Here is a 25,201-nt window from a genome sequence, read left to right as displayed (position 1 = left end):
ATCTGTTCAGAAACACTTGCCCTTGACGTGCTTACAACTGTCGTTTTGAACTTGGAATCCCAGGTGCTTATGTGCTGGGTATGCCGACGTTCAAAGAGAAGTCTCAGAAGAAAATGGAGTTAGCACATCCCATTTGGTTTTTAGTTTGAGCAGATTCATCCCGTGCGGGGGGATGAGTTGCCCGAGAGGTTATTTATAAACGTGCTCACCTTTTGGGCAGTGGTGGAAAGTGAGATAGACAGGGCGGAACCCCGTTGCCCAAAGACCTTGTGATACTGAACGTGGGGCAACATTGGAATTAGTATGTTTTATGCAAGAGGCCAGTCCAGGACGGTCGTCCTGGGCTAGGGTGTGCAGGGTCGAGAAGCAGGGTAAGAACGTCCTCACCTGACTGACCCGGTGGGGCCTAAGTGCTGGGCACTGTGCTGAAATTGTGACGCGCGTTCTCCTCTGTGCTTCTCGTATCAGCCCTGTGAAGTTGCCACCTCGGGTCTCTTCGTATTGTATAGATGTTCCCGCCTCATTCAGCCAGCAAAGTGGCAAAACTAGGACATCGATCCAAGTAGCCTGACCCCAGAGCGACGGTGTCTCTGGGCACCAGACCTGGGTTCGAATTCTGGCCCCTCGCTGCCCACTGAGCTGGGGACCGAATCTTGGAAGTCATACCTCGCTCCTCCCTGCCTCAGCGTCACGTTACCTGTCAGATGGGGATAAGAGGTCCCTCCCCCCCACCATTCTGTCTTCTTCTCTTCCTTTAATGGGCTCGGCTGCTGCCGGGCGCTGTGTGCCCGCGTGCGCACCTGGGTCCCTTGGAGTCGGCTAACAGGGTCCCCTTGCCCTCCGAACCCCGAGTCCACCTGGACGCTGGCGGCCCCCCGTCGGGTTTGCCCGTCGTCTCCCGCGCCCGTGTCTGAGGCCGAGGGGCCGCCCTCACCCCCGTGCCCTGTCATTGCAGGCACCTGGAGTCCAACAGCCTGGTGGAGGTGAACAGCGGCTCGCTCTACGGCCTGTCGGCCCTGCAGCAGCTCCACCTGAGCGGCAACTCCATCGCCCGCATCAGCCGTGACGGCTGGAGCTTCTGCCAGAGGCTGCAGGAGTTGTAAGTGTCCCGCCTCGGCCCTGTGCACGGCGACTCTGGGAGCCCGAGCCTGTGGGCGACCCTCCGGAGCGGGCGGCCCCGGGCCCGAGGCACGGCGGCCTCCAGGGGCCCGGCCGGCGCGGGCGCTCGGAGCCCGGGCCTTGTGCCGCGTCACTGGGTCATTGACCGCGACAGTGGCGCCGCCGGCCCCCTGCTGGACGTGCCGGTGTCCCCCTGTTTCTCAATATGTGCAGAAGACAGGTGGTCTTAGAGGGAAAAAGTCGATCCTCACCAATGTGGGCTCCTTGCCTTTAACACGCTCCAGGTTTCTCAGTTCCAATTTACTCCACTGTGGGTGTGGGCTTTTTTTTTTTTAAGAGGATCTGGGTGGATTTTCTTTTTTTCTAGGCTTGACTGTAGGCAAAGAGTCACCCACGGAAATGAACGGCTGTTAAAAGTGCCAAGCTTGTGTCTTGTGTCTGTCTTGACTTCACCCAGCCAGCAAGGGGGTGCTTTAAGCTCAGTGTTGAGTCTTCTGCAGGTGGTGTTTTTGTCTGTCTTTCCCTCTTCTCCCCCTTCCTCCTCCCCACACCTGCTGCACACTGACCTGGAGTTTGTATGTCACTGAACCCGTGATTACCTCAGGCAAAAACCCATAGTTCTGTCTCTTTCCTTGAACGTACCCTCCTTGGATTTTGTGAGTGTGTGCGTTAGCGTTAGCGTTAACCCTTGAGATTTAGCTTCCAGACCTTCGGGGCAGTGCGGCTTGCTCTTCTCAAGTGGTATTGAATGAATGGCTTCTGACCGTCTCCTGCCTCAGGCCATGCGCCCGCCCTCCCGCCGCCCCCCTGCCTCCCCCACCCCCACCAACTCCCAGGACTGATCTCCGCTGGTTGCTGCCCGGGCCTGAGCCAGGCCAGTGGCTAAGTGAGGAGGCTGTGTGCACCCCAGGTTTTGAGGCAGCCGGTGAGGGAGTGTTCCCAGTGCCCCTCTCTGACAGGTGGCCCACGTGGAGCTGTCTTTCCCCTTCAGAAGGGGCAGAGAGGTCATGGAAATGCCTTGACCAGCCTGTCAGTTTTCCCGACGTCTGGTAATCTCGGAGCCAGATTTAGGATTGCTTTCCAGCGTTTCTGGCCCTTCCTTTAAGCTAAATGCTTTAATTGCAGGTGAGGATGTAATTTTGATCACTTGCCAGGTCTTTGTGACTGGCAGACACCAGGCCTGACTTCTCCAGGAGGGAAAGAATGTTACTTCCTGCTGCCTTTAAAAACTCATAAATCTTCTCGGAGTTTATTTGGCTTCTTCCTGTCCCAACCCAAACTTCCCATTTTTCAACGGTGGAGGACTACTAAGTAACAACCCAGGGCCGTGTGGTGTCAAGGTGCCGTGAGGGCGTGCTGGGAGGAAGGTCTGATTCTGATGCTCGGGGAAGATGTGTGATTGGGGGTGTGTGTGATTGGGGGGTGTGTTCCCTGTCCTGCTTACAGGATGTCACGCTTATAGGCTGGCCTGGATGGGGGCAAGGGGACCGGAGACTGCCGCCCAGGTCGGATGCACTGTTGTGGGAGGAAGACTCCACGCAGCGGCTGGTGGCGCCCTCTGCTGGCCGATGTCGGGACTCTCGCTGGGCTCCCTTGCTCACCGTCAGAACCTCCTGGGCTCCCCGTCCAGGGTCTCGGGCCACTGTCGTGAGTGGTCTTTGATGGCCTGAGTCAGGACCCCCGCACGGACCCCAGCACGAGAGATTGGAACCCTAGAGTTCTGGTGTTGTATGACCTTGCGTCGTCCTCGCAGCCTGATCTGCTGTCCGGTCTCCGTGGCTGGCACGAGTATTCCAGGAGCCTAACTGTGTGGGTGTGGGGCGCTGCTGGGTTTCTGGCTGCACGACCACTCTGGCCCTTGGGCCTCGCATGAGCCTGTGCCGCGTTGGTGACGTTTGCTTCCCCCTCCCTTCCCCAGGGTTTTGTCCTTCAATAATCTCACCCGGCTGGACGAGGAGAGCCTGGCAGACCTGAGTAGCTTGAGCATCCTGCGCCTCAGCCACAACTCCATCAGCCACATCGCAGAAGGCGCCTTCAAGGGACTCAAAAACCTGCGTGTCTTGTACGTCGTTCATCGTGGGGTCGACAGAACGAAGGGGTTCCCTGCTGGGAAGGCGGGATAGAGCAAACATGCCACCTTGCCGAGTTCCCTTCTCGTTGCTGTGCAGTCAGATTTGTGCAGAGGGTCAAGCAAAGAACTAGTGGGGCAGAGAAACGTCTCTCGGTCCCCCCGAGGGTGGTGCCGATAGAGGCGACGACTCAAAACCCTGCCGTTACCAAGCGGTAATTCTGCCATGCCCTCGCTGGGTTGCCGGGGTCCCCTTGTTGGGAGCAGCCGTGTGGTCCGTCTGTCTAGTCTCGAATCTTCCCCATGTGCTTTCACAACCCGTGTCCAGGAGGCCCAATTTCAAGAGAGGTATCTAGGGCCTCCTCTGTCTTCCCTTGAACTTCAGTAGGGCCATTGAAAAAATAGAGGCACTCATGTCATTTTCTTTCAAATTCCTTATTAGGTGGGGTTGCCAGAAGTTGCTTCAGGATGTTTTCCTGGGAGTTAAGATTTGTCTTTTGTTGGCTCTGGAGAACTTCCAGGCCCCCAGAGAGGGGTGTATGGCTTTCCACGGACAGTCGTAGTAGATCTGAAGCTGCCTTCCCAGCGTGCCCCGCTGCCCGGAGGGCCTGTTCCAGTGTGACAGGAGGCCCTGTGCACTTGCACCTGGCGGGGAGGGCAGAGCGGGCTTCAGTGCTGGGCCGTTGTTGGGGAGTGTGAAACAGCCCGGATGCCAGGCTATTGAAGCCGAGGTCAGCCAGCCTTCGCGCTTGCACGGCCTGAATAACAAGGCCAGGGACATTCAGATTGAGCCAGAAAGAAGAGAAAAGCTTTGGCAGCCAGGGTGAGGAGCTGGGAGACAGGCACACAGAGCGGCAGCCCTGGGTCCCGGCTTTCAGTGTGAAGATAATAAGGAGAGACCCGCTGAAAGGAGAGGTCCCTTCCAGCAGCAGAATCTCGGGGCTCTGAGCCTTCTGCCGTAAGATCAAGGTCAGAAGGAGCACTGTGCCTCTCAGCCGGGGGCCCCCCTCCCTCCTGGCAGTGCTCATTCCTTGTGAAGGCTCCCACGGGTCCAAGAGCAGTGTCCCTTTCTCTTCCTGGCCTGCCTCAGCCAGGGTTTGGCGGAGGAAGGGGTAGGAGCCAAGAACCGTGGGGGGGGGGGGGGGTGGAGGGGCTGCTGGTGGGGGCAGAGAGGGGGGCTTGGTCGCCAGGTGGGAGCATCGCCTGGCGCTGTCCTCTGCCCTGGAAGCCGGGGGGAGGGAGCTGAGTCATCCGCCTTGTGATCTGCATTGTTGGAGGAGACTGGGCTGAAAAGTTGGCCTCATCCGCCAACCCTGGCAAGTGGGTCACAAGTCTGACTCAGCGCCCAGATGTCGTCCCTGGCTCCGAGTCCGCGCCTGTGCAGGCCAGGCCCTGTGAGGAGGGGCGACTCGGGCTTCCGAACCCACTTGCCAGCATGGAGTGGCCCCAGGGAGGACCCCGTGTGGGGGCCTCTTCTTCGCTCTTTCCTCCATGTGCCTTCGGCAGTTTCTCAGTCAAGCCTAGGAAAGGGACTCTGGCTGGTGTGAGAGCAGACAGGAGCCTCAAAAAACCTCTCGGGCTTATTCCCAGTGCCAGTGGTCAGATGCCTGCTCTTGGGGGGTTTCCCATGTGCTGTCCGCACCCTGTCCTTACCCCAGGGCCCTGCCCTACCCAACTGGGGAGCAGCCCACGGAGCTGGGGTGGCTGTGAGTTTGAGGCGTGCCTTGGCTTTGCGGGAAGGCTGAGAAGGCCAGGCTACACCGCAAGGCGTGCAGAACGGGGTTCCTGTGGCCCGGTGGCCACACTCGTGTTGGCCGTACGTTACAGCTGGGCATCGGGTGACAGAGCGGGTGTCTGTCTATTTTCCTGCTTCGTGTTAAAGAGGGTCGAGAACTCAGGCTGGATGGTGAGCCTTCTCTCTGTCTCCTCTCTAGGGATCTGGACCATAACGAGATTTCGGGCACAATAGAGGACACGAGTGGCGCCTTTACCGGGCTTGACAGTCTCAGCAAACTGTGAGTATCTCGGCGTTGGCCTTTCCGTGGAGGGGGTGCACAGTGCTTCTCAGGCTCCCCCGTGCCGCCTCTTTCGTGGGCCCAGCTGGAGAAGGGCTGGCTCCCATTTATCTTCCAGCAAAGTCTGAATAAGAGAGCCAAGACGTCCCAGCTTCTCTGTGGCCAGTGGTCTCATCACTGCCCTGGGCGTTGGTTCCTTTGGGGCCGAAGATCCGGTTGTCAGAGGCCTGTTGGATTTTCTGTCCCGCTGAATTTGTGACTGACCGGGAAACGGCTGAGTTTTTTGTCCTGCTTTGCACAAAGGAGTCTCGCCCTGTTACTCGATTCCTAGAAATTGTGTGAGATGTCTAAAGCCAAGTGCCATCGACGGTTTTGAGTCTTTGGTCAGTACTTCTGTGGTCAGTCATAACGTCACACAGAAACAGTCATTACGACAGGTAATGTAATGACTCGTTTTTATTCCCGGTTTCTGATGTTTTTATTTTTTTTAAGGCTCCTGGAGCTGTCAGTTACTGTGCAAGGCATTTGTGTACATGTGTTGTATCTAACAACCAACAACCTCGTGAGTTAGGCTCTGTTATGCAACCTTTTTTGTCGTTGAGGAAACGCGGGTGCAGGGCCTTTGCCCAAGACCACACGCTGTGGAGGGTCGGGACCGGCCGGTCTGGCTCTGGAGCCCACACTGTCCCCCCTGAGTGGGCCACCGCAGGAGCCTCTGGGACGGGGCAGGGGAGTCCGAGGGAGGGTCCGGGGCAGACAGAAAGAGGCAGTCACCGCTCAACCTCCCCGGGCCTGCTTGGGTGACCGCGAGCTGAGCACAGTACGAGTGTCAAGCAGATACTCTGAAAGCAGCCGCGGGGCGGAAGGTTCCGGAACAGCCTGTCGGGGGTGGGGTGGATGTCTTTCTGTAGAGGTGGTTTTGAAAAGTGTGGTTTTTCACACCATTTATACTCAGAGTTCAGAGTAAGATTAGCTCTCTTGGCTGTCTCAGGATTCTCACTCTTCTCCAGCATGTCTCTGTCTTCCTTTCTCTTCCCTAAAAAAACGCCCTCTCCTCCCCGCCTCCTAGTCAGTTTGCCCGGCAAGCCCTGGGATGGGACAGCGGCTGTGCCCCTGGGGCGGAGGCCTTGCTCTCCGGGGCCTGCCTGGCCAGGTGTGAGTGTGTGCACAGGGGGCTGGGGCGGGGCGGGGCGGGGGGGGTGGACGTGTCTCCAGAGGCTCTGCCCTGCAGGGGCAGGGGTGCCTGTGCCGGGACTCCTGGTTCTGCAGAGTCCAGCCTGATGCTGCCGCCTGTTCCCCTGTGTTCTCTCGTCCTTTTACCCGCTGGACCAGGGTCAGCAGCTCTGCCTGAGATCCTAAGTCCGCGGGCCTCCCTTGCTCTGTGCTGTTTGACACAGGCTCCCGGAAGGCAGCGCGGGTTCCGCACCAACCCGGTCCTGAGACTCCAGGAACCTTGTTGAGATACGATACCTCCAGCCTCCTCCCCCCCCCCCCCCCCCCGCCTCACTGACCAAAATTGTGGGGCTGGCAGGTTCCAAAATAAAGGGAGGACACACACAGTTGGGGGAATGGAGATAGTAGTTGCTTAATCTGATTAAATATATATAGTTGTTTAGGCGCAACGGTACTGTGGTTACGTCGCAAGAGAAAAAAAGAATCCTCTTCCCGGATGGAAAAACAAATGCTGTGATGCCCGTGACTTGGGTTCCCGTTCAGCCCATGGGGCTGGGGAAGGGGCAGCGGACAGAGGTGAAGTAGTACCAGCACCCTTGGGTGACGAAGCAGGCACCCGTGGGGGTCGCGATGCTCCCCCACCTGCCTGTGGTGTGCGGTGTCCTCCCCGGGAAAGGGGAGGAAAGGAAAGCCCACGCTTCACCGTGATCGTGGCGCGTAGCTTGGGTAAAAACCACTCCCCCGGGTGTATGGAAGGTGTTGAGTAAACGGTTAACGGCAGAGCGAAGGAAGGGACCGGTGCTGCCTGGCTCTCCTCCCCGCCTACCTCCCCCACGCGCTGCCCGGACGCTCTCTTTCGTGGCCGTGGCTGGGAAATGTGGCCCTCACACCTCCCTGCCTTACTGAGCGGCCCGGTGGCAAGCGTGTCGGGATCCATTAGAAAAGGGCAGAGTGTGAGCACAGGGAAGGACTGCCTCTCGAGAGCGGTCACGTCACGTGGACTCATTCAAGCAGTGGGGCTGCGGTCGGTGCTTGGACCTGGTGGGTCCTTGGACCTTGGACCTTGGACCTGGTGGGGCCTGCCTTTGAAGCCCTTGGGGTCAGGTCTTCGGGGACCTGAGAATGGGAAGGGAGAAAGTCTTGCCTTCACCCATTCGAGGACCTTCCTGTCACAGAAGAGGCCAGACCTAAATTAAAATCTTTGCCGAGAAGGGAACACGGGAGCAGCAGAGCCTTAAAAGGCTTCCCTGGGCAGCTGTGGTGGGTGCTGTCCTGCTCGTAATGCTTCCGCCTGCTGAACACAGCCATGTGGACAGCTCTTCAAACCGGAGCTTCCTGGCAGGGCAAGTGTTAACTGCTCACCTGTGGTCAGTATGCTCACCTCCCACTGGGGCCCCCGTCATCATGTTGGTGGAAGACCTCCTGGGAAGTGTGCACAGCGTCCTAGTATGTGAGCAGGGCGGGAGGCTTTCTGGAACACAGATTGGCAGAGAGAGGAGCAGTTAACCACGTGTGTACGAGGGGTGGTGTGAGTGCCTGCCCCGTGGTTCCAGCTCTTTCCATGGCTTTCTTCGGGGCGGGGCCGTGACGTGCGCGAAGGGAAGCGTTAGAGGAAACCTGGAATTGGACCACGAGGCCAAGCCTCTCCCGTGAGGTGGGCCTGGGTGGGTGCTGCCCCCCAGCCTGGGCAAGATCGCCCTCCCCCGTGTGTTCACAGAGCGATGGCAGGGCCCACGGAGTGCTGTTCAGTGTCTCAGGTGGAGGAGAGGTGGGGAGGTGAATGTGAGCTGGACCAGGCCTCCCCTGGCGTCTGCCGGGCGGTGTTAGCAAGAGCTGAAAGGCCTTGGGGAGCACTAGAGATGCACGAAGGAGTGGACAGCTGACTTCCAGGGTCGCTGTCCGCACCGAGGCAGGGGTGTGAGGCACATCGGCCCTGCGGTCCCTTCTCTGGGAGCCCCTGATCTGGGACAGTGGAGTCTCAGCTGCCTGCTGTCATGTGGACAGAATGAGCACCACCCGGCCCGCGGCCCCGGCCATCCGTTCTGCGCACGGCTGCCTTTATTGAAACTGTCCCAGTCTGCCAGCTTGAGCCCCAGCCCCCAGATGTCCGCCTAGAGAAAGTAAGGGGCTATTTTAATCCCGCAGCAGGATGATTAGCCCCTACGTAATTGAGAATTTGTTTTATTGCTATTGTTACCATTAGAAATAACAGTCTGCCCTCATTGTAAAAGAGGTCAGTGTGACTAATACGTAATGCATGAAATAAAGCACAGCTTTTTCCTGGATCTGGTTTACGGGAGATTTCACTAAACAGTTAATACATTTTACTAGGGCCTGGAGCACAGTGACCCGGCCTGGGGGATCTGAGTAAGTGAGAAGTTGGCAGGCTCTTGCAGATACTTGGGTTTGGTGCCGTGTGCTGGTGTTTGCTGGGCTAGTTGTGTGGTTAGGGGAAGAGAGTTAGTGTGGCCACCGGACTTCTGCGTGTTTGGGCTGTGTGTTTGAGAATCAAAGCTTCAGATGGAGAGAGAGTGGAAATACGCAGATTGCCTCCGAGAGAAGGAGCAGTCAGAGTGGTCTCGGACCGCTCCATCCTCCCTGAGGCAGGAGGTGCTGGCTTTGTCCGAAGGCTGCAGGCTCCGAGAGGAGGGGTCTGTTCGTTATCAAGTGGGGGTACCCGGAAGCTCCTGTGGTTGCCCTGCAGGTTCCCCTCAGGCTTTCGGTGCCCTGGAGGGCAGTGGGGCGGGGAGCACCTCCTGTGGTTTGTGGCACTGGCCTGGTCTGTCTGCATGTGACCCCATCTTCCCGAAGGCGGCATCCTAGGGTTTGTGTAGGTGGTGCCGGGAGCCCTATGCAGGGGGGGTGACGCTCGGGGCCCATGTGGCAGGTGCCGCCTGGGCCGCCCTGCCATCTTTGGTTTTCTTCGAGGCTCCTGTTGCTTTCCTGGCCCTTTTCAGGGAGGGGCTGGTACTTGATGTTTTCCCTCGGGGGACCCCCATCTTAACACGGGTCTCGGTGGGATCCCAGACGAGACCGCTGCTCTCCGGAGGCTGTCTGCAGTGCCCCCTTACGAAGCCCCCTCCCAGAGCCGGTGAGATGTGGCAGGAGTGGGCTCCCAGCATTCCCTGTTCCTGACTAGCCCTTTAGGTAGTCTGGCTGGACGTCACGTTGAAGAGTCCATGTGTCTGTCAGCATGACTCTCAGGGGCTCACGGCTGCCCGCACCTACAGGAGGTAGAGGGAGTGCCCCAGTCGGCTGTTGTCAGAGGAGGGAAAACTGGAACACGGATGCTTTTCGTTCCCAGTGTCCAGGCATTCTGGGTGCCCCCCCCCAACCCCTCATCCCCCAAACAGACTGGAGAGTCCGTTGGCTTATGTAGCCCATTGGAGGAAGCCTTCGTTTCTTCCATGTGCACTGCAGGGGACGAGAATTTGGTTTCTGAGAAAACTCTTAGGAGTTGCCGTTGAAGTTGTGATTGCAAGTGCCAGGAAGTAGGAGCCCTTTCTCATGGGTAGGCAGTCCACGGGTCTGGGTATTAGATAACCTCAGAGGTTGACCTTTTAGGACGCGTCTGCGATTTAAAGAACCTTGGGCCCATGGGCATCATTTAAGATCTGGGCTCTTGCTAAGAGGCCACGGCGCCAGGGCATGCCCTGCACACCCCGAGTGGCCTTCCCAGAGGCGGGGGCGCAGCTCCCTGTGGCCATGTCCTGGCTGCTCGGGTATGTCTCAGTGCAAATCGCTGGGGAGCCGTCTTGATGGAGGCCGGTTTTCCTGCCCTTTTCTTGCCTGCTCGGGGAACCTTCACCCCCACTTTTCAGAAGAGGGTGGCAGATTTTAGTTCCAGTTTTCATTACGTTCCATGACTCTGCTTCCTGTCATGGGAACAGTGATGAGTCCCCTCCTTCTCACGAGGCCCTTGGGTCCTTGGGCACAGCCCGGGCTGGACGAGGGGATTTCCACAAACATCGCAAGGAGCCTTTTCAGGCGAGATGGTGCATCCTGTCATCACGTTAAATTCTAATAAAGATCAAAGCATTTCATTTCAGAAGGGCAAGGCCTGCATACTTCGGACCCATTGTCTCCACGTAGGTCAGATTTCCACCTGCCCCTCACTGGACAGACTTATCAGATGGCACTGGCCTAACTGTGTGTTCTCTTTCTCTCCCGTTCCTCCCTTGTCTCTTCCCCTCCGGTTCTGCGTTTTGTTTTTTCCCTGTCTCTGGATGATGTTTGGAAATGGCAGAACTCTGTTTGGAAACAAGATCAAGTCCGTGGCTAAGAGAGCCTTCTCGGGGCTGGAGGGCCTGGAGCACCTGTGAGTATCTCACCAGACCTTCGCTGACCCACAGGCCTGCCAAATGCGGCTGCCGGGGAAGTCTGCTAGCAATTTAATCACATCTTTGTAAACTGAGAAACAGCCTATTTGGAAACGCCAGCTGCTTCCTTCTCGTTATAAGTCAGCTTCAACTTTGGCCTTTATTTTGCCTATGCCAGCAACAGTTAGAGAACACATGGCCGGTCGGTGAGTTCCTAACGAATGCGGCTGCCGACTGGATACCCTCCCCCGTCCTCCAACCCTGTCTCCCCCTGGCGCTGGCTCCTCCACAGGCCCCGGCCTCCCTTTCACCTCTGTGAGAGCGTGCGTTCCTGGCGCAGGCTCCCGGCCCCACTGAAGCAGCTTCACGGGGCCGAGCACACGCTGGGCTCAGCCGGGAGGTGTTCTGGCCTGGTTGTCCCTGAGAGCCCGGGAGGACGAGGGTGATGCCAGCCCGGACACATTTGTGTGGTCACCATCGAGGGCAGATGCCTCTAGTGCTTGATTCTTAGTCTCTTTGGCCTTGGAATCAAGGTGGACCTGAATTCTGTTGGTAAAGCTTTGCTTGTTGACTTGCTGAGCCGGCCTCACCGTTAGCTTTGATGCTGCCCTTCAGGCTGGCTTGGTTCCAAGGTTGTTCCGTGTGCTTGTGCCAGTGTCTGGGAGGTGACAGCCACGGCCAGCACACTGGGGAAACCGGGACTCTCCCGGAAGCCACCTGAGCCTCTTGGCTCAAACAGGTGGCTGACCTGAAGGGCGCCTGGAGTGTGTGTCCGTACTTGAAAAGTGTTCTTTTGCAGGAACCTCGGAGAGAATGCAGTCAGATCTGTCCAGTCTGATGCCTTTGTGAAAATGAAGAATCTCAAAGAGCTGTAAGTACCCGGGGTTCCAGGGTCCTGGTTAATATGACTAGAGAATTTGGAGTCAGAAACGCCTTGATTCCGTGATGTGTCAATATATGTAACAGATGGGGCTGTTAGCATTTGTGTGTAAGCTGTCTTTTAGAAAAGCAGTGCCCCCTGGGGGCTTATTCTGGATCAGGGTCAGCACACCTTTTCTTCTTTTTTTTTTTTTTTTTTACGTTTATTTATTTTTGAGACAGAGAGACACAGAGCATGAACGGCGGAGGGTCAGAGAGAGGGAGACACAGAATCTGAAACGGGCTCCCTCAGACCCCGACGCAGGGCTTGAACTCACAGAACGCGAGATCATGACCTGAGCCGAAGTCGGCCGCTCAACCGACTGAGCCACCCAGGCGCCCCTCAGCACACCTTTTCTTAAAGGGTCACGTGGAATTTTCAACTTTGTGGGCCATAGGGTTTGTGTCATTAGCAAGTAGACTCCCTTGTTGTAGCAGAAATGGGCCATAAATAATACACAAATAGGCGGGCATGGCTGTGTGCCAGTCAGTTATTTATTAAAAAACAGGCTGGCAGGGCAGGCTGTAGCTTACTGACTGCTGCTCTAGGGGACATGAACTTTCTTCTAGAAAATGGGCGATCATTCCTGAAATGATGTCAGGGCAAGTTTTCATCATTTAGGTCTGCCTAAAATGGAGGACCTATACTGAGAGTGGCTTCTTTGCCACGTTTGGTGGCCTGTGAGTGAGGCAGAGATATCTGGGGGGTGGTCACAGGCGACTGTGGACTAGTGATGTGGCGCCCAGCACACACCTGTTCCGAGGCCCCCACAGTGGTTCATAGGTGGTGGTGCCGCCACCATAGATGTTCACCATGGGCCCCCGGGTCACAGGGTTGGAAGAGCTAGCCTGTGCCCAAGTCTCTGGCAGAGGAGCTCGTCAGGGTATGCAGGTAGCAACACCCAAGCTTCCTTTCTTCTTCCTGTGCATTAATCTGATTCTGCTGCCGCAAAGTCTAGCTGTAATACTAGTCCCTGAAAGATGTGGCTTTTGGTTCTCAGAAGTGCTGACGGAGGGTAGACGACAGAGGGCAGCCATCTGTGCATCCTGAACTCATCCTCATTCCTGAGGCCACTCTTGGTGGCCTTCGGGAGAAATGGGGGAGTAGGGAGGCGCAGTCCCCATACTTTAAAAGCAAAGCAGGCCCCTGGTGATATTCCTCTGGGTGAGGAGAGAGGAGGTCTTTTAGGCACCTGCCTCATGGCATTTACTTAGCTGTGAGATTCAGGCCTGTTGAGTAGAACTGCCTTCTCCAAAGGGTCACGGTCTTAGAATGGTTAAGTGTTCACTGTGCATTTCTTTCAACTTTTCTGTGTTTGCAACTTGTCAAATATAATGTTGGAAGTAATCTCATCAGATGGGAAGAGGGTGTAAGAGAAAGAGGGAAGGACAGGGAGAGAAGACTGCTTCTCCTTAACAATTGAGGTTTTCTGAGATACTTTCCTAGTCGGGAAGGACTGGACCCTTCTAGGCAACTGGGACCCTCCACCACACCCCACGCCCAAAATCTGCTTCGGCGTGGTTCTGGAGGCTCAGCCTTGGCCCCTGCCTGGGTTTCCCGTCGCTCGCTGCACATACCCAGCCGTGGCTGGCCCTGGGCCCAGTCCTCTGCTGGGAGAAACGGTTAATTCCACTTGGTCATTTTCTTCCTCCATCTGATCAAGGCAGGTTGTACCGTGCACTTAGTCATGCTCTGGGTAAATTTCCACAAGCGATGATTAGAAACACACTTTGAGTTGGAATCATGAAAATGCACCGTAAGCCAGCAGAGTGATGGGACGGCCGGAGGCGGGAGTCATGGAGAGCCGCACCCCTGAGCAGCTGACCAGCAGGAAGAGTAGCGGAAATCTGCAAAGCCCCGGGGTTGCTGGCAATTCCTGGTCCAGCCTTTCAACCTCACCTTTGTCCTTAAAGCCATGTGTGCATGTGGAGGGAGGTCAGGGTGTCAGTGTCCTCACTGTCTGTCTTGTTGGTCCTGACTCGCTCTTCAGAAAAGCTATCTCTACACCCTTAGTACCCCTTTCTGAGGTCTGGTCTCCTCTGTGTGAGGTGGGCCTCATTGTGGGAGAGGTAGGACATCTTTAAGCCAGCCAGGCCTACACTCGTGGTGTAAGGTAGTAACCCTTCCCACACACATCTGTGACCAAGGATCGCTGTCAACTTGGCCTTCCTTAGTTTGCTCCTGTGACCGTCCTCCACACAAGTGCCTGAAGCCTCACGGCAATAACCCAGCGTCTTCCTCTAGACTCTACTCAGGCTTTCCTGCTGCCGACCCAGAAAGGGGCAGTCGCGCCCAACACTGGCTTGATGGGGAGCTCGTGACAGCACTTCTGACAGAATTCCTGTCCCTCTGTCACTGAAGCTCAGTGTGTGGTACCTGGCGGCAGCCAGTCCACCCGCCACCACAGCCGGCCCGGAGTAGCCCCCCAGGTACTGGGCCGGAACCAGCCACTTCTCAGGCTCAGCTGGGGGAGCCCTCATGCTACCTGGGTAACTCCACAGTACGACAGCCCTCCGGGAGATAGCTCTAAGCACACAGCTACCTGCCTGTCAAATAAAAATACAAAAATTAAAAAATTAAGAGTAGAAGCCAAATGCTGACCTTTAAAGGTCTGATGTGGGCAGACATCCCAGTTAGCATGGCTTTGAGATCAATTATTTCAGTCTTTGAAAAAGCACTTTCCAAAAGTGATTTTAATAAGATGGCTAATCTGGTAACCATGAGGAACAGGAAGGAAGAGCAGATTTCTGAGGGAAATGGTGGGTGGTGGAGGCTATTGCTAGGATCCTGGCCCATGCGATGCTTGTGGAATTTTTTTTTGAGAGAGAGAGAGACAGTGTGAGTGGGGGAGGGGCAGAGAGAGAGGGAGACACACAATCAAAGCAGGCGCCAGGCTCTGAGCTGTCAGCACAGAGCCCGACTCGGGGCTCAAACTCACGGACCGTGAGATCATGACCTGAGCCGAAGTCAAACACTTAACCAGCTGAGCCACCCGGGTGCCCCTTGTGGAATATCTAAGTACACTTCAGCACCCCTTCTGTCACCGTGTACTTTGTACCTTGTACCAGAGGCGATTCATGACAGGGGAGCCCGCGTGCCTTCACCCTTGCCATGCGCTGACCTCTGTTAGCTCACAGCCTTGAGGTCTCTTCCAGGAACAGGGCAGCTAGACTCTTCGGTTGACTTATCTTCGAGTGACTCCTCAGGAAGGAATGTCCGCTGAGATGGTGATTCCGATTTCTGTTTAAAAAGCTGATCCTCAGTTGCTGAGAAATGAAAAAGAAAATATTCTCTGTTTTGGTTGGAGCCTCACAAAACCAGTGTTGCATTCTCATGCTCCCTGGGCAGTGGCAATTAACTAACAAGCACTATTTAGGGAGCGGAGCTGAATTCTGCCGGCCTCCTGAGCGGTGCTGTAGAGATCCACAAACAAGAGGGGGCCGTGTTGGCAGGGCTTACGTCTGGACGTAAGAAAACATGGAGCTTGGCCAAATGAAAACTAACAGCAATATAGAAAAACAGCCCTCCTCAGGACCTGAGAGTCGAGAGCTAAGTTGCAGATGAATCTGGAAGTTCCACGTGGCTTATCAGGAGGGTGGGAAAAAGCAGAGAGGGCACAGTGCTCCTCAGCCCGGTCGGGTGGACAGAGTCTGGAGGAGGTCAGATGGTGCCCCCAGGGTCACACAGGAGCAGTGTGTGCCCGTCTTGGGACGCATGTGAACTGCGGGCTGTTGGTATGCTGCGGCGTTGTTGAGGCTGGCGGTGTCCACATCACCCGGGAGCTTGTCAGAAGTGCCGCATCTTGGGTTCCACCCCGAGCCTTCTGAGCCAGAGCATCGTTTTATCAAAATCTCCAGGTATATTATATGTGCTGCTCTGGGTCACTGAAGAGGAACGGAGAAAAATCTCTTCCCTTCCCAGATGGCTGGTGTTGAGGACAGAAGCCGATCAGCGGTGACTGGGGGAGGAGTCTGTGTGCCGAGGGAATATCCCTTTCTGGAGGTCACACCTCACATGTCCCTTTTGTTTCCCTTTCAGCCACATCAGCAGTGATAGCTTCCTGTGCGACTGCCAGCTGAAGTGGCTGCCCCCGTGGTTACTGGGCCGGATGCTGCAGCCCTTCGTGACAGCCACCTGTGCCCACCCGGAATCCCTGAAGGGCCAGAGCATTTTCTCTGTGCCGCCGGAGAGTTTCGTGTGTGGTAAGGCCGTCCCTGTGATTTTCTTTCCTGAAGGGCAGGGAGGCCAGGAGGAAGTCCTCATTATGGGAGTGATTTCTGTGATCAGAGTCAACCCCAATCCGTGGTTCCCAATCAGCTGCTGGATGCAAGTTCTTTCCCGCTGAAACCACACGTAGTACTTACTGTGGAGTCGCCTCATTATGTGGTTCCTGGAGTGCATGCATTTAATGAGAATGGAGCAGGACTTGGTTTGGTTACAAATCAGGAGAACCGGTTACTGGACGAAAGTTGTGTCATCTCAAGACGGCTCTGGTGCCTGGGTTTAGCTGTGAATTTACTCTGTGTCTGAGGCTGGGGTTTTGATGTGTGTTTCTTTCCAGCCCCAAGAATGGAAGGTTAAATACAGGAAGAACAAGTCTCAGGAGAACAGTTAGTGTCGTAAAAATAATTCCTTGTTGTTGACTTGCACTCTCGCTGTTTCTCCAAACCACTGAAATCTGCACTTGTAGCTATGAGCTCTCTTCTCCTTCTGACTGTTGGAGCGTGGGTCTTGCCATCTTTTGGACCAGGGGTGGTCGCGATCCGGGTTTGGTTGCAAACGGTACAGAAGATGCTGAATGACTGGAGGCTGTGCACACGCTGCGTGCCATACGCCGCACTCACGTGGAAATGCGCAGCCTCGTGGTAAGACGTGGTCAGAGAACGAGACGAATCTTGGAGGGTTTCCGGTCCCTGCTTTAAGCAGGAGCGAGGGTGGGCTTCCCGGGCGTGACCGGAACTCCTGTGAGTGCCTCCTGCCTTCTGTCCTCCCCGGTCTGCCCCTGTGCCCTGGGTGTGACTGATGATCCTAACCAGGAGCACCCTGAGCAGTGCAGGCAACCCTGTGGTCCACTTCTCCAGCCTCCTCCTTGGGCACGGCAAGAGCCAGTGTGCCTGCTGACCTCAGGATACAAGTGCCCCCTTCCATCATCCACCCACCACCACCTCTGCCAGCAGGCTGGCCCTCCTTTGTGCGGATCCAGTCCAGCGAGAAGCCTTAAAAGCATCCGGTGTTTTCTTAGTGGTCAGTCTTCTGAGAACGTCCGTGCACAATGTCGGGCTGTGCATGCCTCGTGTTCCAAGTAGCACACGATGACTGTGCCGTCCATTGTTCATCACGTACCTGGGCCCTGACCATTAATTTGTTAACTAGCTGCCCTGAAGTGGGGCTTGCTGCGCCTTCCTCCCTTTTCCTGTCACAGGGCATAATCTTGCCCTTTGGATGAGCCAGGGTCGGACTTGTGACCTGCTGTGCCGAGCCTCCGGCCGGTGGCCCTGGCACGTCCCGCGGCAGTTCACACTCGTTAGCCCACCTCCACATGGCAGCGCAGGATGCCAAACCCGTCGTCACGTAAGAATGGGCATCAGGAAAACACTTGGCAGGAGATCAAAGTTTTAAGCTGTGTGGGAGTCTCCACCTCCTTTTTTATAAAAGGAAAATATAACCGCTTTGCACCCACCAGCATCGCTAGAATCAAAAAGTCAGGCAACAACAAGTGTCGGTGAGGAGGGTGGAGTCTGAACCCTCCTACAGTGCTGGTGGGAGTGCACTGTGGTGCAGCCCCTTTGGAAAAGTTGGGAAATTTCTCAGACAATTAAACACAGTTAAGCCGTGACCCACTCCCAGCTATATGCTGGGGAGAAACAAAAATATATCTACATAAAACCTGGCCACAAATGCTCGTGGCAGCATTACTCGTAACAGCCAAAGAGTGGAAATAACCCGAATGCTCACCACTCCCGGAGTGGATAAATAAAACGTGGTAGAGCCAGGCGCTGGGATATCATCAGGCCATAAACAGCAATTGTTCACACAACAGATGAACCTTGAAACACTTGAAGTGAAAGAAGCCCGTCACACAGGACCATTCACTGTATGATTCCATCCACATGGCATGTCCAGAATAGGATCCCATCTAAGGGCCACTCCAGGGGTGGTAGGAGGGTGAGTGATTACTGGTGGCTTAGAGTGGAGGGAGAAAGGATGATAGCTGAAAGGTAGGGAGTTTCTTTTTAGGGAGATTAAATTACTTTCAGGGACTGTGATGATGGTTGTATCATTTACTCACTGTAACATTCACCTGTTTCAGGTGTACCAGTCAGTAGTGCTTAGAGTATTGGGAAGCCGTGTGACCCTCACTACCACCTAATTTTAGAATATTTTCATCATCCGTAAAACAGACTCCATGTTCACAGCAGTCACTGCACTGTCCCCTGTCCCTGAGGACCTTCATATAAATGGAATCCTATAATAATGGTCTTTTGTGACTAGGTTTTTTTTAACCTAGCAGAATGTGTTACTATGTATTCATTATTTTTTTTAATGCAACATGACATTGTATGGATATACATGTATTTAGCTGTTCATTAGGTGATGGACATTTCGGTTGTTTGGATTTCTTGGTAATTCTAAATAATTCTGTGAACGTTCATATATAAGTTTTTGTGAGTTCTCTTCCTAAGTTGTTCTTAGGAATGTCATTGTGGGTCATACAGGAACTGTTCAACTTTTTGAACACTTGCCAGACTGTCTTCATCAGTAGCCGCACCACTGCCTATTCCCAGTAACAGTGAATGAGTGCATCCTGCATCTGTATTGAAATCATTTATTAATTCTAGTAGTTTTTCACTGAATTTCTTAGGATTTTTATATTTGATCGTTATGTTATTTGCAAAAAGACACTTGTACTTCGTCCTTTCCAGTCTCGATAGCTTGTTTTTTCTTTTTTTCTTGCCTAATTGCCCTGGGTAGAGCCTCCAGTGTTGGCTAGAAGTGGTGAGGGCAGACTTCCTTGTCTTTCCTGATTTGGGCAAAAGCATTCAGTCCTTCACTGTTGGATATGGTATTAGTTGTAAGTTTTCCGTAGATGACCTTTACCTGGTTGAGGAATTCCCCTTCTATTTCTAACTTGTTGTGTATTTCTTTCATGATAGGGTGTTGAATTTTGTCAAATGCTTTTTTCTGCATCTGTTGAAGGATAATGTGCCCCGCCCCCGACCTTTATTGATATGGTACATTGATTTTTGGGTGTTAAACCAACTTTGCATTCCTGGGATAAATCCAACTTGGTTGTGGTGTATAATCCTTTTTATATGTTGTGGGATTTGCTTTGCCGGTATACCGGTAGAAGATTTTTGCATCTGTACTCAGGTGTATAGTTGGGTTTCTGTCTGATTTTGTTGTCTGGGAATATTTGACTCCTACAGTGGAGTGAGATGTTCACTCATCTGTTTTTTGCAAGAATTTCTGAAGGATTAGTGATAATTATTCTTTAAATTTTGGGAAAAATTTATCAGTGTAGCCATTTGGGTCTGGCTTTTTGTTGGTGGGAAGTTCTTAAGTTATTAAAAAAAAGTTTTTTTAATGTTTATTTTTGAGAGAAAGAGAGACAGAGTGCAAACAGGGGAGGGCAGAGAGAGAGAGAGGGAGACACAGAATCCGAAGCAGGCTTCAGGCTCTGAGCTGTCAGCACAGAGCCCGATGCAGGGCTCGAACCCACAAACTGTGAGATCATGACCTGAGCTGAAGTCAGATGCTTAACCAACTGAGCCAGCCAGGCACACCAAAATTATCCTATTTCTTTACTTGTTAACATCTATTCAGATTTTGTTTCTTCTTGAGTCAGTGTTGGTAATTTTTCTTTTTTAGAATTTGTGCATCTATCAGCTTATCTGATTTGTTGCCATACAAATTATTCATAGTATTCCCGTTTGCTGCTGTGAGGTTAGTTGGTAAGTTTTGTTCCCAATTTTAGTATTTGGTATCTTCTCCCCACCTCCCCATTCTGCTAGTCTACAGATTTTTCAATTTCATTAGTATTTTCAAAGAACTAACTTTTCATTGATTTTTTCCCCCTTTTTTCTCTTATTTCTGCTCTATAATTATTTCTTCTGCTTGGTTTGGGGATAGCTTGTTTTTCCGCTTTCTTAATGAGGAAGGTGAGGTTATTAATTTGAGGTCTTCCTTAATGTAGACAGTTCTCCATCTCTCCTATAAGCAGTGTTTTAGCTGCAACATTTAAGTTTTTGTATCTGTGTTTTCATTTTCACTCATTTCAAAGTATTTTCTAATTTCCTTTATGAGTTCTTCTTTGACTTCCAGAAGTTCAGTTTGATTTCCACAAATTAGACTCCCAGTGTTGCTTTTGATAGTGATTTCTGGCTTCATTCCATTGTCATTGAAGACACTGGGTAGGATTTCTCTTTTTTCATGTACTGAAATTTGTTTTTCAGCATAACATATGGTCTCTGTTCGAGGGTATTCCATATGTGCTTAAAATTAATGTTTATTCTGCTCTTGTGGGGGTGGAAAGTTCTATAGATGTCTGCTAGGTCTATTTGGCTTATAGTGTTATTCAAGTCTTGTACTTTTTTGTTGATCATCTGCCTAGTGGTTCTAACCATCATTGAACACGGAGTATTGAATTCTACAAACTTATTGTTGCACTGTCCATTTCTTTAGTTTTTGCTTCATGTTTTGTGGCGCTCTGTTAGGTTCATATATGTTTATGATGTTTATGTCTTCCTGATGGATTGTTTTACATTATAAAAAGTTACTTTGTCTCTAGTAACCATTTCTGTCTTTTTTTTTTTTTTTAACATTTATTTATTTTTGAGACAGAGAGAGCGCATGAACAGGGGAGGGTCAGAGAAAGAGGGAGACACAGAATCTGAAACAGGCTCCAGGCTCTGAGTCTTCAGCACAGAGCCCAACGTGGGGCTCGAACCCACGGACCGCAAGATCATGACCTGAGCCGAAGTCAGCCGCTTAACCGACTGAGCCACCCAGGCGCCCCACCATTTCTGCCTTAAAGTCTATTTTATCTGACATCAGTGTGGACACTGTAGCTCTCTTTTGATATATGTGACTTTGAATCTAATGTGTGTCTCTGAGAGATAGTGAATGGCTGGGCCATGGGTTTTTATCCATTTTGGTAATCCCTGCCTTTTTTGATTTTTTTTTTTTTAATGGTTGCTTTGGGGATTATAATTAACACCTTAAAACAATCTAGTTCAGATTAATAACTTTAGTATTATGCAAAATTTTGCTCCTACTAAGCTCCATTTGTGGAACTCCTCCTTTGTGTTACTGTTGTCATATAAATTACATCTTTATGCATCATAAGCCTGATCAACACTTTTTGATTATTGCTCTTTGTAGTTGCCTTCTAAATCAGGAAGAGAAGAATGTTACAAAAATACACTTAGACTGTCCTTGCATACTGACCTGTGTGTTTACTTTTAATGGTGTGTTTTATTTCTTTGTGTGGATTTCAGTTACTGTTGTGTCTTTTCATTTCAGCCTGAAGGATTCCCTTTAGTATTTCTTGTAGGACAGGTCTGGTAGCAGTGATTTCCACTGGGTGATTTGTCTGTAAATCTGAGAGTGATTTAATTTCTCCCTTACTTGGGAAGGTTAGTTTTGCTGGATACAGAATTCTTAGTTGACAGTCTGTTTCAGGACTTTGAGTATGCTTTCCTACTGCCTTCCATGGTTTCTGATGACAAATCAGTTGTCATGTCATTGAGGATTCCTGTGTGATGGGTTGCAGCTCTTGTGTTTCTTTCAAGATTCATTTGTCTTTGACTTCTGAAAGTGTGACTGTGAAGCTTCCAGGTGAGGGCTTTGAGTTTATTTGGGTTCTTTGAGCTTCTTGGATGTGTAGATGCCTATTCATCAAGTTTGGGAAGTCTGGGGCTATTATTTCTAGAAATGCCTTGTTTTTGTTTCTTCTCCTTCTTAGATTCCCATTATTTTTACGTTGTTACACTTGATGCTGTCCCACTGGTCTCTGTGAATGTTCATTATCCATTTTTTTTTGTTTGTTTGTTTCTTAGATTGGATAGTCTCAATTTCACCAATTCTGCCTGCTCACTTGGGCTACTGAGCCCCTCGAGTGAATTTTTCATTTCAGATATACTTTTAACCTCCAAAATTTACGTTTTGTTTACTTCTATAATTTCTAGTTGTTTATTGGTGTTCTTTGGTGGGAAAGTATTCACATACTGTCCTTTAATTTTTTTTGACATGATTTCCTTTCGTTCTTTGAACATATTTATAAAGCCACTTTAAGGTCTTTAAAAGTCCAAGATCTGGGCTTCCTTCAGTTTCCACTGACTGCTTTTTTTCCTGTTTATCTAGTTTTATAGTTTTTTGTTGGAAACTGAGTCTTTAAAATAATGTGGCAACTCTGGGCATCAGATTCCCTCTCTGTCTTCCCCTTGGTTTGTTGTTGTTCTCCGTGTTACTACAATTTCTGGACAAATACTTTAAAGTCTGTTGGATGCCGCCGGTAACCAGTAGCCCTGGTTAGCTACTACCTGGACAGACAGTCCTTAGATCACTTCAGAAAGTCTCCCATCCTTTGTCCAGCATCCACGTTGTGTGCTGGGGGGTGTGCCACCACTTCCTGTTTGCGCTGATCCCTAATCACAGGTAAGAAATTAGGATCCTTTCATGCCTTTCTTGGGCAAGCATACGGTGCTGCACATGCATGTGGCCTTCTACATCCTCAGGAACACGGTAGACCTTTTCAAAGCCCACCGTCAACATTTCACGCACTGCTTTTCCTTTTTAGTTTTTCAGCCAGTGTCTTGTTGGCTCCAGCTGAAAGTGCTTCATCGGTGCCTGCTGACTGTTTTCATCAAATGGAAGCCCAGGGGGAGGGCTTCCCTGCTCAGCAAACTACATCAGATCCAATCATGCCAGCTCAGAGGATGGGGCTTTTGGGCGGGGGGTGGCGGGGGCTCCAAACCTACTTTGCCCCTCTCAGTGGTTGCTACGCTGCTGGGTTTTAAGGCTAGGGGAGAGAGGGATGGGACTTAAGTTAGAATGCCACAAAGCTCACTTTTCTTCCTGAGATTCAGACGTGTTCTTGAGTCCGTCCTTCATGGGCTGTTACAGCCTTTGGTTATTTTCCAGAATTCTGAAACCGTTGATTACAACCATTTTTGCTAGTGTTCTCCCTACATTAAAGAAGTGCAGTTTTGGAAGAGCTCTTCTCACATTCTGGAAGTGCTTTCTCCCCCATTCCTTTGGAGTAAAGTTTATGGTAAGGTCTGTGCAGTCATGGCGGGTGGTTCCTGTCTGTTAGTGTGTTTTGTGTTAAGGTAAGCAAGTGAAGCCAAGTGTAGTATTCTCGTGGAAACTCCTAAAATCGATGCTTTTGGTACATGAGTAATAGCAGATGCGTTGTAATCAAGGAATGTGGTCACAGAGGTGATCACTGCTCATGGGTTTATAACTGGATAAAGCCAGATATCCATGGATTTTCCTGGCCTTGACAGTGTGGGAGGCTGTGCAGGGACACTGAAAGATGAGGTCCCCGTGTGTCCTGAGAGCCTTAAATTTGGTTCTTCTCTCCCCAGACGACCTACCGAAGCCACAGATCATCACCCAGCCAGAGCCCACCATGGCCGTGGTCGGCAAGGACATCCGCTTCACGTGCTCGGCGGCCAGCAGCAGTAGCTCCCCGATGACCTTTGCCTGGAAGAAGGACAACGAGGTCCTGGCCAATGCCGACATGGAGAACTTTGCCCACGTGCGCGCACAGGATGGGGTGGTGATGGAGTACACCACCATCCTGCACCTGCGCCGTGTCACTTTCGGGCACGAGGGCCGCTATCAGTGTGTCATCACCAACCACTTCGGCTCCACCTACTCACACAAGGCCAGGCTCGTCGTGAATGGTGAGGAAGTCCTCTTTGCCCTGGTGTAAGAATCCTGCACATCCACACAGGAAGGATGCAGATGGGAGACGCCTAAGCTTCACTGGGATATTACTGTCCAGTCGGCCCCAGAGCGTGTTTTATAGATTGAAGTTATTCTCAGTGAATTGTCTGTTTTGGTTTTGGTGACTTTTTTATCCGGTTGCTAAGTGACACGAAGGGCCCCATCCTTGCATTTTTATACGTTTGTTCTCCACCACCCATGATGTTTGGTGTCCAGGTTCCAAGCATGTGCCCTGATTGTGGGGAAGCTCCTGCCCTCTGAGTAGATGGCCACGGAGCCTGTGGACTGCCAGCCCGATAGGATGGCCCTGGGGTGTTTGATGAGGAGTTTTTACTCTGCAACCAGCTTTAGAGCCTATCAAGCTGGCTTTTTTCAGGGCTTATTTCAGGGCTATTGTTGCAGTGAGTTTAGGGCAGAAGAAGAAAAGTTAATAGCTGGAGTAGTTAAGCACCGCCCCCCCAAAGTAACCTGGTAAGGTTTTCCTGATTACTAAGCCTCCAGTTAAAAAATGCTGGAACCACTGTCTTTAAGCCCTCACAGACCACAGGAAAACACTTCCTTTACCCCACTGTGGCCTGTTGTCTTGGCTTATTCTGAAGGAGTCTTCTTTATCAAAAACTCAGTGAACTGTTAGACTTTTCACCAAAGTAACCTCGATGGGAACGGCAGCGATGCCTGGCGTGTGGCTGGATGTTTCCCCGTCAGGGAAGTCTTGGCCGAAGTAAGCTGGTGTATACTTGAGCTCGCATGGGTGCAGTACTGTGGCCCCAACACCAAGTCTCCACCACAGGTGTCTTTGGGAGGGACATGCCGTCCCATCGCTCTGCCCAGGGTGAGGGCATGTCACTCTCCCTGCCGTAATTGTGTCTTGCCGGAGCAGATCATTTGTATTTCCCAGGCTCTGTTCTGGTGCTTAATTAAGGCAGTCATGTGTCAGACCCTAGTATTTACCGAATGTCCCCGCATCGACAGCCATGTGAGAAACAAAAGGCCAAACGCTTCATGAAGTCTTCATTTGAGGGGACGACAGCCAGGCTCAGGTGAACAAGGGCGGCCCAGGGAAGGGAGAGGCGGGCAGTTTGGGGAAGCCTGCCGCTCTTCGCTCAAAGATGGCGCGAGTGGTTCTAAGCAGACGTTGGCACGAAGGGTGCCCAGGGGACACGCGGACACAGCAGGAGGTCTTCTTGGCAGAGGGTCGTCCTGGCCTTTGCATCCGGCTTTCCCATGACACGAGCCTGACCGTACATCATATGTATTTTGCAGTGTTGCCATCATTCACCAAAATACCCCACGACATCGCCATCCGGACGGGCACGATGGCCCGCCTTGAGTGTGCTGCCACCGGCCACCCCAACCCCCAGATCGCTTGGCAGAAGGACGGAGGCACAGATTTCCCCGCTGCTCGCGAACGACGCATGCACGTCATGCCCGATGATGACGTGTTTTTCATCACGGACGTGAAAATAGATGACATGGGGGTTTACAGCTGCACCGCCCAGAACTCGGCCGGCACCGTTTCAGCCAATGCCACTCTGACAGTCTTAGGTCTGACTGCTCATACACTGAGTACATAAGGGCACGTGGGTATGGGTGTGGAAGAGGGGCCTCAGGTGCCAGACACCTAGAGGCCAGGTTC

At 52.3% G+C, this 25,201-nt stretch overlaps 1 protein-coding gene across 2 annotated transcripts in view; it reads left to right on the top strand.

Annotated features, from left to right (window-relative positions):
• Nucleotides 1-25,201, top strand: part of LRIG1 (leucine rich repeats and immunoglobulin like domains 1) — a 115,312-nt gene that overhangs the window by 85,354 nt on the left and 4,757 nt on the right. For both annotated transcript variants that reach the window (XM_030307186.1, XM_030307185.1), the window contains exons 7-14: nucleotides 956-1,099; nucleotides 3,038-3,181; nucleotides 5,122-5,202; nucleotides 10,622-10,693; nucleotides 11,494-11,565; nucleotides 15,652-15,815; nucleotides 23,202-23,522; nucleotides 24,829-25,110. In XM_030307186.1, the coding sequence (XP_030163046.1) occupies nucleotides 956-1,099; nucleotides 3,038-3,181; nucleotides 5,122-5,202; nucleotides 10,622-10,693; nucleotides 11,494-11,565; nucleotides 15,652-15,815; nucleotides 23,202-23,522; nucleotides 24,829-25,110 (1,280 nt within the window). The remainder of the gene's footprint in view (nucleotides 1-955; nucleotides 1,100-3,037; nucleotides 3,182-5,121; nucleotides 5,203-10,621; nucleotides 10,694-11,493; nucleotides 11,566-15,651; nucleotides 15,816-23,201; nucleotides 23,523-24,828; nucleotides 25,111-25,201) is intronic.

Source organism: Lynx canadensis, chromosome A2, assembly GCF_007474595.2.
Source record: "Lynx canadensis isolate LIC74 chromosome A2, mLynCan4.pri.v2, whole genome shotgun sequence".
In the NCBI taxonomy this organism is placed as follows: domain Eukaryota; kingdom Metazoa; phylum Chordata; class Mammalia; order Carnivora; family Felidae; genus Lynx; species Lynx canadensis.
The sequence above is the reverse complement of the archived record's forward strand: the minus strand, read 5'-3'. Positions and strand labels throughout refer to the sequence as shown.